The 13,292-nt window shown below is 38.0% G+C and overlaps 1 protein-coding gene across 3 annotated transcripts; it reads left to right on the top strand.

Annotated features, from left to right (window-relative positions):
- The first annotated feature begins 72 nt into the window (after nt 1-72).
- LOC112574612 (WD repeat-containing protein 70-like) lies at nt 73-12,975 on the top strand. Of its 3 annotated transcripts, XM_025255818.1 has the most exons (18): nt 73-181; nt 313-414; nt 2,486-2,575; nt 2,990-3,232; nt 3,299-3,486; nt 6,840-6,899; nt 7,221-7,354; nt 7,885-8,038; nt 8,810-8,886; nt 9,146-9,326; nt 9,747-9,846; nt 10,148-10,232; nt 10,440-10,578; nt 10,759-10,859; nt 11,174-11,253; nt 11,605-11,721; nt 11,894-12,062; nt 12,387-12,975. In XM_025255818.1, the coding sequence occupies exons 2-18, from the start codon at nt 381-383 to the stop codon at nt 12,475-12,477; spliced, it is 2,043 nt and encodes a 680-aa protein (XP_025111603.1). In that variant the 5' UTR covers nt 73-181; nt 313-380; the 3' UTR covers nt 12,478-12,975. The 3 variants fall into 3 exon arrangements, with proteins under 3 accessions (XP_025111603.1, XP_025111601.1, XP_025111602.1); XM_025255816.1 differs by having other exon boundaries at nt 2,990-3,486; XM_025255817.1 differs by having other exon boundaries at nt 103-414; nt 2,990-3,486.
- The last annotated feature ends 317 nt before the right edge of the window (nt 12,976-13,292 follow it).

Raw genomic sequence — 13,292 nt, 5'->3', positions numbered from 1 at the left:
GAGTTTTACAAAATTAACGTTTGAAAATAAAAAAGGCATTGAAGGTTTATGCCAAAATAATTAATTAGAAAGGAGAGCGCTCTTTTCACGAGGAGGAGGGGAAACTACTCACGCTGTAGTCGCCGCCTCACTGCAGGGAAACAACAACGCGAAAAGTTGCAAGCACGCATGTGGTTGCAAGGTTCATTGTTGAAATTTATTTTCACAGTTTTATATGCAGACACTTCCACAGAGATATATAAATCAGTTTCGTGAATGTGTGTTATGTTTTTTTATAATTTGTATTTACTACTGGTGTAACATTCGGTTCAGATATACGGACGTAATACAAGTTCGTGGTTCAACTCTTCAGACTTGGGCAGTTCTCGATCATCTTGACGATGGCATCAGACGGGGAACCCTCTTCGAAACAAGGTAACCTGTCAGGAATCACAATTATCCCCCACCCCACTTTGAATGCGTCGTATGTGTGTGCTTTCTGTGTCAGCTTGATAGAAACTATAGCACAACTCAGGAGACCCGTGCGGTAGCAAATACCCAGTATGTTCCTGGGGAGTTGAAAAGTGTATACTCACACTCCTAAGGAGCATGCTCTTAGAGTCTAAGCACAAGAACGAAACATGGACAGCATACGAGGGACAGGAAAACAAACGAATAACACCTAAACTAAGAAAGAATAAAAACAGTACTTATGACCAATAAAAACAAATACAGAAAACGCAAAGAGGAACCAAATAACAAGAACTGAGAGTATCATGATATTGTGAAAGGAAGACGTGGAGCGAATGGTGTGAAAAAGGTTTAGTTTTGTAGAAAAGGGTATTAGGAGTAATGTTTATGGAAGAGGTGCATTTTCAGTTCACATTTATAAGATTCAGTGGTGGGTAGTGGTTTATTGAGCGCAGTAAATTTATTCCCTATGATACTGCTGAGCAGGTAGGATGTAAAACAGTATTTGGTGTATGACCGAAGGGAATCTGGTGGGGAACTTAGTTCCTTTCCTAGACAAGGTATACTTTTATATTTGTTTGATTCAGAGTAAACATAAGTTAAACAATAAGCAGATTAAAACAATTATTACCTAATAGTTAAATACTCCAAGAAATAAAGCTTTTGGTTATATTACTAGAAGATTAACACATAATTCTAAATAGCTAAAGAAAGAAATTAAGTAAGATATAAGTTTACAGGAACTATTGGGGAGAGATGTCAGATCTAGCTATAGTCGCAGGCCTAAGCCCATGGGAAAGAACGAAAGAGAGTGAATGATTGGTTCATCCGAATATATATGGAAGATGTAAAAAAAATGTGTGACATGAGGGGTAGAATCATGGAATGGGCAGTCGAGATCACTGAAAGCGGGATGTTTGTGAGGGAAAGTATTTTTTAATGGAACTTATATGCTAAACACAAAAATTTTTACATCTTAATATTTTATTTGAAGTAAAGAGCCATTGTCCAGACATTATATCTAAAGGGATATTATAGAGATGCGGTTCTTAACTGATGGTACGCATACCCCTAGGGGTACGGCAGGGGTTATGCAGGGGTACAGAGCGACGTAAATAATTGTTTCAATGCATTAGTAGTAGTTAAATTTAAACAACCAAAGAGTTTGAAGAAGATTGCCATTTCAATGTGTGATTCATCGCCAAAAAAATGTGACAGTGAAAAATTATGAAAGTGAGTACATTTGTGCACGAACTGACACACGAGATACTCAGACATACTTTCACCCTTTGGGGGTACAGTTGCGAAAAGGTTGAGAATCTGTTATAGAGGACCCAAAGTATGCTTTGCAGTCTGTGGATGTGTTATTTGAAGTGAAGAGCCAATGCCGAGACGTGTCTAAAGAGATATAGAGAACCTAAAGAACGTTTTGCAGTCTGTGATTGTGCTATTTCAACATATTAACTGCCAGCCATTGCATGAACTGTGTGGGTAGCAATTGGATAAATATTTATGTGGACATTGTGGGAGAAGAGTGGATATATCGAGTTCTGAGTACTGTTAGTAAATAGAGGATTATGTTTCCTGGAATATCCTAATCAAGAAAGGTTATAGATTGTAGTTGGCACTTTTTTATATGTAGTTTTGTTTACTAAATGTAGGCAGATCTGTTCAGGCAAGTCATTTTTTATTTTGTATGAAAGAACGCTTATTTGTCTGGCCCCGTGAATATGTTTGGAAGAAAGAGCGCAAGAGTCACACTTCGCAGTGACATGACCTTTAAAAAGTATGTCCACTTCAATTAAAATATTTATATTGAATGTTTTTTTAATGACAATAGTTTACTACTCACGTTCTTGTCTCCTCTCTCTCTCTCTTTCAAACACACACACTCTTTCTTATACTTTCACAGTCTCTGGGTCAGATTATAATTTAAATTCTACATCTGGAAGAGTTGAAGAACGTTGTCTTTTCTCAGGATTGCTTCTGACCTTATATTTATTGCCGTCTGTGATGTCTATGTATTTATCTTCAGGATCTTCCAAGAAGGCCAGGACTTTTGATTTAGAGGCTATTTTACACGAAACCATAAAGACAGCTAAAGAAAGATCCCAATCCACAGCAGGTAATCAGTTACTGCAAAGTTGCTACGTTTTACATTTTAATATGGTGTTTTCTCTAGAAACTAATTCAGCACTCTTTTTTACATTAATTATTATTTAAAGATGGTACATAAAAGTGTAGGATCTATGGGTGAGTAAAAATGAGAGAGTAATAACTGGTCAACAGCAATAATAAGAATTTATGTAGTTCAACACATTAATGAACTCACTTGTTTTTACTCATGATACTAACAGTTTGAGTTGTCAGTAATGCAGAGGCAGAAACTGTCATTACTATGACCAAGTCTTCAAACAATATGTAAAGGTCATTGTCAGTAATCATGTGCAAGAAATATGTGGAGGTGTGCATCTATGCAAACTTGTTTCAATTACTTTTTGATCTTATCTCTTTTAAAAATTTCTTTTGAAAAATACAGCTGAACATGCTGATGATGAGGTAGCATCAGAGGGAAAAAAGAGACCGTCCCTACAAAAGTCAAGAAATAATGAGACGTCGAGTAGTGGGAGTTCAAATGATTCAGACAGCAGTGACTCGGATGATTCAGGGAGTTCCTCAGATGAACAGGAAAATCACACAGAGCAGCAAGCAGGGAGAAAGATTTCACCCAGGGACAAAACTAAAGTCAGTTCCATCAAAAGTGTTTATGTTACTGACTCTGGTGGTGAGATTGGGCCACCATTACCACCAGGCTATGAAAAAGCATTAGGAAATAAAAGGGACTCTGGTGGTGAGATTGGGCCACCATTGCCGCCAGGCTATGAAAAAGCATTAGGAAATAAAAGTGACTCTGGTGGTGAGATTGGGCCACCATTGCCACCAGGCTATGAGGAGGGTATGATAGGTCCTCCATCAGCAGCAGCAAGTGGAGATGCAGCATCAGAAACAGAAAGCAGTAATGAAGAAGATGAGGAGGTTAGTATGAAATCATACTAACAACGTTTTGATAAAGCTGTTCAGTATAACAGATAAAGCCATCATCAATAAGGCTCCTATTAGTACAGAGCGAAATGATCTCTTCCTATCAGTGGCAGATCAGTCTTTATGTGAACTGTAAGTTTTGTGAAGTTAAGCTAGCAGTGAAAGTCTCAACAATAGTATTTATATATTCTGTTATTTATTTGCAAGATCAAAACAGTCATTGAAGTTCTCTTCTCAGCATGACCTCAACACGTCCCTTTGGCGAGATGATAAAAGCTAACAGTTCTTCTTTGGTAATAGAGTAGTGAAGATAAAGCCCTTGTTATTGTGAAGAACGTAGTCTTGGGTTCAAGTCATAGGGTTGGGATTTTATGGCACATTTTTAACTGGACATAATTATAGGATTAACTGCCTGGGTGTTTTCTCAGAATTTTTGTAGGTTTCTACCTGTTAACCAGTTCTTCCTCCTCCATTGTGTAAAATCACCATAAGGTGGAAGCACTTTTTGTAATAGCCCCACATAATGTGTTGAAATGATTTAGCAACTTTTAATCGAAATTTATAGCTATTTGCAGGGTTCGCAGGGTCCTTATCTATCCTTACGTAGAGAATTTTCGCCATAAGGCCTTATAAATCCCTATATTTGCCATGCGGTCCTCACAATTCCTCACACACGTCCTTACATGTTCTGTGACGTCAGCGACCTAGACAGGCCAAGCTAAGCCAACCCTCCGTTTCAATCTTTGCCAGCCATGAAACTTGTTATGGCGCTAAGTTCAACTTTTAAACACAGTGACGGGCTGCATAAAGTTAATTGCGACAGGCGAAATAACTCGAGGCCTAAAACTGATGACAGGTAAAGGTAAAAAATAAATGCGGGCCCCAAACCACCGAGACAATGTCCAACTACAAGTAGGTTACTTTAGAGAGCATCGCGAGTAATAACGCCTCTGTGGTGTAGCGGCTTCGTTCGATTCGCTACGCCTATGCAACTATGAACGTAGATCCCTCATGATGCAACACGAGGCATTAGACGACATAACTTCCGGTTATTCACGTTCTTTGTTGCGGCTCGCCGAGACCAACAGCTGATCACTTCGCAAGAAGCTGAGCGTCATTTCAGATCCTCCTATATGCGTCTTTGACCACCGGACTCTTAAAGATGGAAACTTTTATCGATGGAAAGATGAAAATGCCTAAAATTGTCAAGGTAGGAATTAAGGAGTTTCATAGGCGTTTAATTTATTTTAGTAAAATAATTATTAATAGATAGAATTTAAATCCCTCAAATCACAATGGCACAAACCATGAACGTGTATATACGTGGGATATACGTTCATGCACAAACTTAGTTGTCCAATCTTTAGCGTGGTTCACTGATTTTACTAGTAATAATTGTTAAAAAAGGAAGAGTTAAATCATTTAGTAAAGTGGGCTTAAATTAGAGATGCGGACGTTCAGTATTGTATTAGACCAAAATTTTGCGTAGAAGAACGAGTGTTATTTACAGTTTTTTACAGAGGCATCTAAAACACAGCTTCAGATCACGTGCTGCGATATGGCAGTCTTCGTGTAAAAATATGACGGTCAATAAACCTAGCTTGTGAAAAATACAAGAATTGCTATTAAAAAACTGAATGGATTTTTTTATTATTGAGATGTGGACTGACAGATATTAGCTATTAATGAAGGTCCCACTGACAGTTTACAAAATTGCTAGCAGTGTCTCAGCATTCCTCACCACTTTTCTTGTCATATAGGTCTGCAAAACTGCCGACACTACTCCAGAATTGTATTTAAAAATGTATAATCAACAGCAAATGCCACAATCAGTATACACATCTGCACATGAGAAAAACTTAAGGATTGATGACTGTCACTTAGGTCCTTAAAAATGCATGAAAGGTCCTTATAAGGTCCATCTTTGATCCCTGGGAACCCTGTATAATCAACAGCAAATACTATAATCAGTATACACATCTGTGATCTACTATATTTGCTATTTTAATCACACGACTGCCAAGTATCATTCATGACAAGAACTTTACTTGCATTTCGCAAGATTTTAGTCATGGTGGATGGCTATATTTCTTTGTCTTCTTGATGATTCAATCAAAAAATGCTGGGAAAGTGTTCTTTTCAGGAGAACTGGCTAAAGGAAGAAAAATATAAAGACTGGTTGATAAAAGACTCTGAAGATGAACATTGTGCATGATGTGCTGCCTGCAGAATGTCCTTGAATCTTTTTGTCAATGGGCGAAAGTGTTTGGAAGAAGCACATGCTTACTGATAGACACAAGAAGCGCATGAAAGTATTTCTGGAAGGTACAAGCGTTTGTGTTACGGATTACTTTCGTAATCAAGAACATCTGTACTATACTAGTTGTCCCTCCGTATTCGCAGAAAACACACTTTTCTTTCAAAAGGTCTTTAGAAATTTATCTCTTTCTTGAACCAGAGCCTTGATCTTCTAGTACTGTGCATAGCTCTATTTCTCTCTCTCCCCCTTTTGAGAGTGTGTGAGAGAGACATGAACTGACTTTTGGTTATCAGCGCTTTAAAGAGACTTTTTAAGTTATCTAAATATGGCAGATAGGCATCAGAATTAACTCTTTGATTATTTATTACTAGAATAGTAATACATGTATTTCAGAACAAAGAGAAGACCAAAGATTTATAAATAATACCTCTTTCCGACCGTACATGAGAAAAGCTTAAGCATTGACGACTCTCACTTAGGTCCTTACAAATGCATGAAAGGTCCTTACTTGGCACCATCCTTGATCCCTGGGAACCCTGTGCTTCCAATGTGGTACAGTAAAGCCCCCACAATGAGACCTTACATATTACAACCCACTCTTTGATGTAAGAAGTTTTTCACAGTTGTATTTCGCTATATAAATGTCATCTTTATGATGGGGGACTTCATTGATAATAACAAAGGCTGAAACAGTAAACATGACCGAGCAAAAGAAATAAAAGAAATCACTACAATATGGTTTTAATAATTTTATTTTCAACATTTAAATATATGAACTTGAATTTATAGTCGTCGTTCCTGGAAGGAAAAAGGATTGATCAATTTCCCTATTCAGAACACTAAGAGTTACTACCTGATTTTTGTCTTAAGTAAGGAAGTTTTACTGTAGTAGTTAATGTCGATGAGCAAGATTTTTTTTGGAGGGGGTTGGTGGAGGGTCCAGGGAACTAAAATTTTGATAAAAATTGTTTTCTGAACTTCTTAATTGTTTACCACTGGCGTTAACACCTTACAGGTTTATAACAAAATGTTCACACTGGTGATATTTCATGGTCTGCCAGCCTGATTACTTTGATTTTATTTGCAGTCTCCTCAGGATAAGATCCCAGACAGTCATGAGATTGTGCTGGACCATGGCAGTAAAGCTGTGAGTGAGGCCTTTGAAATATTTTCCCAGGTTTTATGCACAGGATCATTCTGGCTAGCTTTATCATGCTTTCTTGACTATATTAAAAATAATGAAATCAGAAAACTAGTTTGTAGATGTTGGTCTGGTAGTCTAAAAGTGTATGCAATACTGTTTTGATTGTATATCATTGATTTATGACATTTTAACAATCTGAATGTATCTTTATTAACTCAGTCAAGATAGGTTGCCACTTTGATGACCATTGACAATCAAAATGAACAACCTTACACCCTGATTGAGTAAAGTCCAGCAGATGACATGCATCGTTTTCATTCTCAGGTATCAGCACTGGGGCTCGATCCCTCTGGAGCTCGTCTCGTAACAGGCAGCTTGGACTATGACGTAAAGTTTTGGGACTTTGCGGGAATGGATGCAAGTCTGCAGTCCTTCCGCACGCTGCGACCGTGTGAGAGGTATTTTGAAGTTTTCCAACAATTCTAGGAGTTTAGCTTTTGTATCCCATTCCTTACAACATTTTTTTTTTTATTTGGCTTGCTGGCATGTGTGAAAAGAGACTTTATAACAGGTGTGCCTGACTTACTGCCCATGGGCCACATCTGTGAAGGTGCCTCATGTGGCCCGCTTGAATCTTATGCTTTTGGTATATCGTTGCATAATTTCATTTTTAACATTGGCAAAAACCCCATGTTCTGGTTCACAAGATCTGGTATGTTGAGTGCAGCCCTTGGGCGAGAAAAAGTAGTTCAGCAGTCTTCCCAAGTTGACCCCAGCTGTTGTTGAGTACTTGCCCCCTTCAGGGTTGGGGAAAGAAAGACGTAGGGAATATGTACATCACACTAACATTAAACAAGTTGGTCCAGAGATAAATGTGGTCTTTTCCTATTGATTAGAGGACCACCTTTATATTTTGTTGTGTATTTTTGTAATTGTGGACTTAATTTGTTTGTAGCATTCTTATGCTGTCAGGTCTTTGTTCTTGCAGTCACCAGATAAAGGCACTGGAATACAGCACTACAGGTGATGTTATCCTGGTGATATCTGGCAGTGCTCAGGCCAAGGTTATTGACCGTGATGGGTTTGAGAAGTGTGAGTGTGTAAAGGGAGATCAGTACCTTGTTGATCCAGCCAGCACAAAGGTAATAATAGAGAGAGGAGGGAGAGAGAGAGTGTGTGTTTTGGATCATGGAAACAAATTCTGGGCTCTTCCACTTTGACATGTTTATAGGGTGAAAATGTGTATGCTTTTATGTTGTGCCAGCCACTAGATGTTTGGATGTGACGTCTTGTATCTCAGTGGCTTCATTTTTATTTTGACTAGGGGATATCAGTACTGACACAGATCCACAGGCTTCAGTTCATTGGGATTCTGTTGATCTGTGGATTTTTTTAGGCTTGCTCAACTCTGTCATGTATGTCCTTTTGCATCTATGGAATACATACTGTTTGGAGAACAGTTTGCCATAGATGTGGTGGTTACTTGTTTTGATTTGGATACCACTAATTGCAATTTATGTGTAAAAGCTTTTGTACTTTCCACTTGTAGTGCACAGTCCGTGGCATTAATCCTTCAGTTGATGATATTGTCCCTGATGACATCTTAGCTTTTTTGGCATACACATCTGGAGTGTGTCTGAAATGTTAAAGTGTGCAAGAGCAACACTAGGTTAAATGGAATAATTGGACAAATTGTCCTTTCAGTCTACATAACTGTCATATCTTAATTCTCTCATTTGATGTCTTTTGTGCTGTGTTGTGAAGTGCGTCGAGTGACACTGAATACTACTACTATTAATAACAATAGATTTGGTACACTGCCTGTAATGGAATGTAGTATGTGGACTGGTTAGTTTATTCTTTTGTGCTAAACTAGGCAGTAAAATATGAAAGAATACTTTTTCTTTCCTTAGGGCCATACAGGAATGTTGAATGCTGGTTGCTGGAATCCAAAGGTCCGTGAAGAGTTTATGACTTGCTCTATAGATGGGTCAGTACTTCTTTGCACTTTTTTCCCACTGTCCATAAGAAAATGGTGTTGTGATCCCTTTTAGAATGGATGCTAAGTTTTGGAATATCTGTAGTTATTTATCACTTTAAAGAGTTTCACTCTTTTTCATTTTCATTGGTAAAACTGAAGTCAGTCAGCCAGCAATTTGAGAGAGAGCGTGTTTTCTAACTTGATTCTGTTTCCGCACTTTGTTTGCCTTATGCGTTATTTCTTTTTCTTTCCATTTTGGCATTTTTAGAACAGTGAGAATATGGGACATCAACACACCACACAAACACAAAGGAATAATGAAGCCAAAGGGAACGGGAGGACGGCGGGTGATCCCTACAGCATGTGCATACAGTATTGATGGTCGGTACATGGCAGCAGCATGTCAGGATGGCTCCATCCAGCTTTGGGATCACAACAAGCACACATTTGTATGCCATTTCTCTTGTTATTTACAAATATGAAGCAACCGACTTGCTAAGGCCACACATTTCCATACCATTAACCTTTGCTGTTTTCTTGTATATCAACTATTGTTATCCACTTTAAACAGGATAAGCTAGAGAGCATGAATGTATTTGACTTATTTACAGTTCAGAATTTTTTGGTTATCCACTGAGTACATGTGGCTTTTTTTGGCTACAAATATTTGACTGCACTAGAAATAGTTAATCATAAAATTGGTCCTTATTTGTTTGCTTAATTATTTTCAAGTAGTCTTCTCTTTTTTTTTTTCTGTCTCATAAGTGACAAAACTATGAAAGTTTCAAATTTAATTTGCTTTGTGTTTTGAAAATAAATGTTTGTTTTTTCTTTGTGAGTTCGCTAATGCCATTTTTCCTCTCAAATAGGTAAATGTTGCCATGCACAACAAAAATGCACATGTCAATGGCACAGACACGTCATGTCTACGCTACTCCTATGATGGACGCCTATTAGCTTCAAGAGGCGGTAAGAAAACTATTGAACAATACATTTATTATTGTTACAAAACTTTTTTTTTCAATCATTACATCAAGAATTCTTTCTTATTTTGAGAAGTAAAAAATTTGTATGTTTATGAATGTCATAAGTGTTCAGTTCATAGTGCATGGAAATTTGATGTTTGCTTTCATGCACTGATTGAAATAATAATAAAACTTATAGGTAAATGTATAAATATCTCATGTTAGATCTTAAACATTTTCAGATCAGTTTGTGAAGATTATTTTTTATCTTTTTTTCCCCTCTCATTGTGGATTTTTTTTTTCAGGAGACGGAACTTTGAAGCTATGGGATTTACGTAACTTCAGACAGCCTCTGCAGCAAGCTAATGATTTGCTAAACATATACCCAATGTATGTAGCATCTTGACTAAATATGTATGTTTCAGCTTTGTGGTTGCATAATCATTTATGTATGGATAGTATTCTTAAGATTACACATTTTCTTTTCATAGAGAGCCAGTTGAAGTTATGTGGTGGTGGTTAAACATGCATAGCTTTGCCAGTTATTCACATTTAAAATATGTATTAGTCAGTAGCAATGTGCATTTTCTTTTTCAGGACGGATTGTGTCTTCAGTCCCGATGACAGAATGATCATCACAGCTGTAAGCATGGACAAAGGAGGAGAGTATGGAAAAGTTGTCTTTTTTGACAGAGAAACATTCAACACAGTGTATGAGATGAAGATACAAGGAACTGTAAGACTTTTTTTTTCTCAGACATAATCAGTAATATGTGTATTGTTTATGGCAAAGATTGTACAGATAAAATTCTTCTTCACTGGGTTTTTTTAAACATGGCACTGCTTACTTCAGCCATTAACTGCATGCTGGATCTCGGAGTTGAGTGGGGTTTTTTTTTGTTTTTGTTTTTGGCAGAGTGCTGTGCGATGTCTCTGGCATCCCAAGCTGAACCAAATGGTTCTGGGTTGTGGTGATGGGCAGGTGCATCTCTACTATGACCCTAAGAAGAGCCACAGGTAAACGAGAATTTAAGATTTTTATTTTATTTCTCTATCATTATTTGCCCTCATTTCATGTTTAATTTCTGCATTGGATTTTTTAAAAACTTTTAAATAAAGGTTGACTGGAAAATGACAACCAAAATTATAGTTGATGTAATGATTTGTTGTGTGAGTTGATGTCCCTGCCTGGTTTAGATTTTTTTCAGTTTACATTTTAATATATTCATAGTACAAGAAAATATAGTGCAAAATATGTACAGGAAAATTTATATAATCAATGATTTCCTTAATCTCATCTGTTATGCCATGTTTGTTTGTGTGTAAACTAGGGGAGCAATGCTTTGTGTTGTACGGAAGAAGCACAAAGAGAAACAGACGGAGATGGTTCTTGCCGAACACATAATTACACGTAAGTGATTTTTTCTCCTTTTATAGTCTAAGGTTTCACTTTTTATTCTTTCATGTGACGGGAACAGCTCCATCTAATGGAGGCGTTTAAAGAAAACTAGAACCCAGATGTAGGTATTTTTTTACATAAGATGTTAGAACGCATTTGACAGAATGGCATGCCTTTGAAACAAGATAAACACCTAAAATTAAACATCTAAATTCCTTTCTGCTTTTTTTTTTTATCCCCTTGCAAAAGTTTACCCTGGTGAAATCATTAAAATTGCATTAGGTAATTTCTGTGCATTTTTGCTTTCTCCATCCCCTCAAGTATAATTCATGTTATTGAGTAAACATTCGCATTTCCTTCCAGCATATGCCTTGCCGATGTTCAGAGAAAGCCGACCAACCAGTACACGCAAGCAGGAGGAAAAACTACGCAAAGATCCTGTGAAGAGCCATCGACCCGACCTGCCTGTGCATGGTCCTGGTATGTCATCCTCCATGACTACATGATGCTTTACGGTACCATATTTAATGTAGTTGAAATGGCCAACAACAGCGTAGGCATTTTTGGCGGGAGCGGGATGTTATGCTTGCAGTATAGTAAACAAAAGTCTCCTAAGCTAATGCAGAGATATTTTCTGCTTTAAAATTTCCAGGAACTGGCGGCAGAGTGGGAGCCAGAGGTGCTACACTGTCCCAATATGTTGCACAGTCAATAGCAGCACGTAAGCCAGACCCTTACGAGAAAGATCCTAGGGGAGCCATCCTGCGTCATGCCAAAGAGGCTGCTGAAAATCCATATTGGGTTGATACAGCATACAAAAAGTAATTAGCATGCACTTTGTTGTATACACCACATGTGGTTATTGTATTTGTGTGTTTTTATGCATGCACATGTATTTTGTGTGTATATGCATGTATGTTAAAACATGTTTGTAATGGTATCAGTGTGCATGCATTTATTTTTATTTTCCTTGTATGTCATTATATTTATGTATATCTACAGCTACATCAGTTACTTGAACACCTGTTGTGCATGCATGTTGAATTTGTTTTACAATGTTTTGCACAAAAGAAGACATCATTTTAGAATATGTATTATTTCAGTGGGTTTTAAAAAAAAAAGAAATGACTTTTGTGTCCTTTCAGAACTCAGCCAGTCCCAGTTTTTCAACCTCCAGAACCTGAAAAGGATGACAAAGATGATGAACCTGTTTGGAAGAAGCAAAAGATCGGGTGAATAACATTTGGCTATATCGCCAAGCAGGAGGTTATAACTGTGACAAGCTCAAGGGGAAAGTAAGGCGCGTGGATTTATTTCCCTAAGACGCGCTTGGACTCCAGACTTTTCTCCTTTCATGTTGGCGCCGCTGCCATAACATTGGCCAAGTATATCGGCAAAATCTAGCCCCAGTGTTTTTAGCTCTTTTGCAAGGACATCAGTCAGATTCTCTCAAGCGGTTTACAAAACTGAATTCCGCTTTAGCGTCTGTGATTTAAAAAATGCAAGCATGCGTCTTTCTAAGCACGAAACATCAGAATCTCTCCTGGCAACAATTAAAAAGTGGCCAGAACTTGAATTATGACTGGATCAGAAATGCACAGTGGACAAAATCTATCTATCTATTCTATCTATTCCTCTTCGTGCATCAGGTTGCACATAAGGCCTCAACCAGAGTCCGCCACCGATGTCGATCGGCTGAAACCCGCTCTAGGTGACCCCATGTCCAGCCCTTTCCTTTCATCTCCCTTTCCACTGTTCTTCTCCAAGTTTCCTTTGGGCGGCCTCGTTTTCTTCGGCCGTCTGGAGTCCATCGTAGGGCGACTCTGGAAAGGTCTGCTGTCTGCTGGCGGAGCACATGTCCAATCCATCGCCAACGCCTTCGTTGAACCTGCGTGGTGATGGACTCGGTTTCAGTTCTTCGGTGGAGTTCTTCGTTGCTGATGGTATTTGGCCAAAAGATGTTAAGTATGCGCCTGAGGCATCTGTTTTGGAAGACGTCAAGCTTGTTACTGATGGTTTTGGTCATCTTCCATGATTCTGATCCGTAAAGG

This window comes from Pomacea canaliculata, linkage group LG10, assembly GCF_003073045.1.
Source record: "Pomacea canaliculata isolate SZHN2017 linkage group LG10, ASM307304v1, whole genome shotgun sequence".
NCBI lineage: Eukaryota > Metazoa > Mollusca > Gastropoda > Architaenioglossa > Ampullariidae > Pomacea > Pomacea canaliculata.
This window is presented reverse-complemented; position numbering and strand designations above follow the sequence as displayed.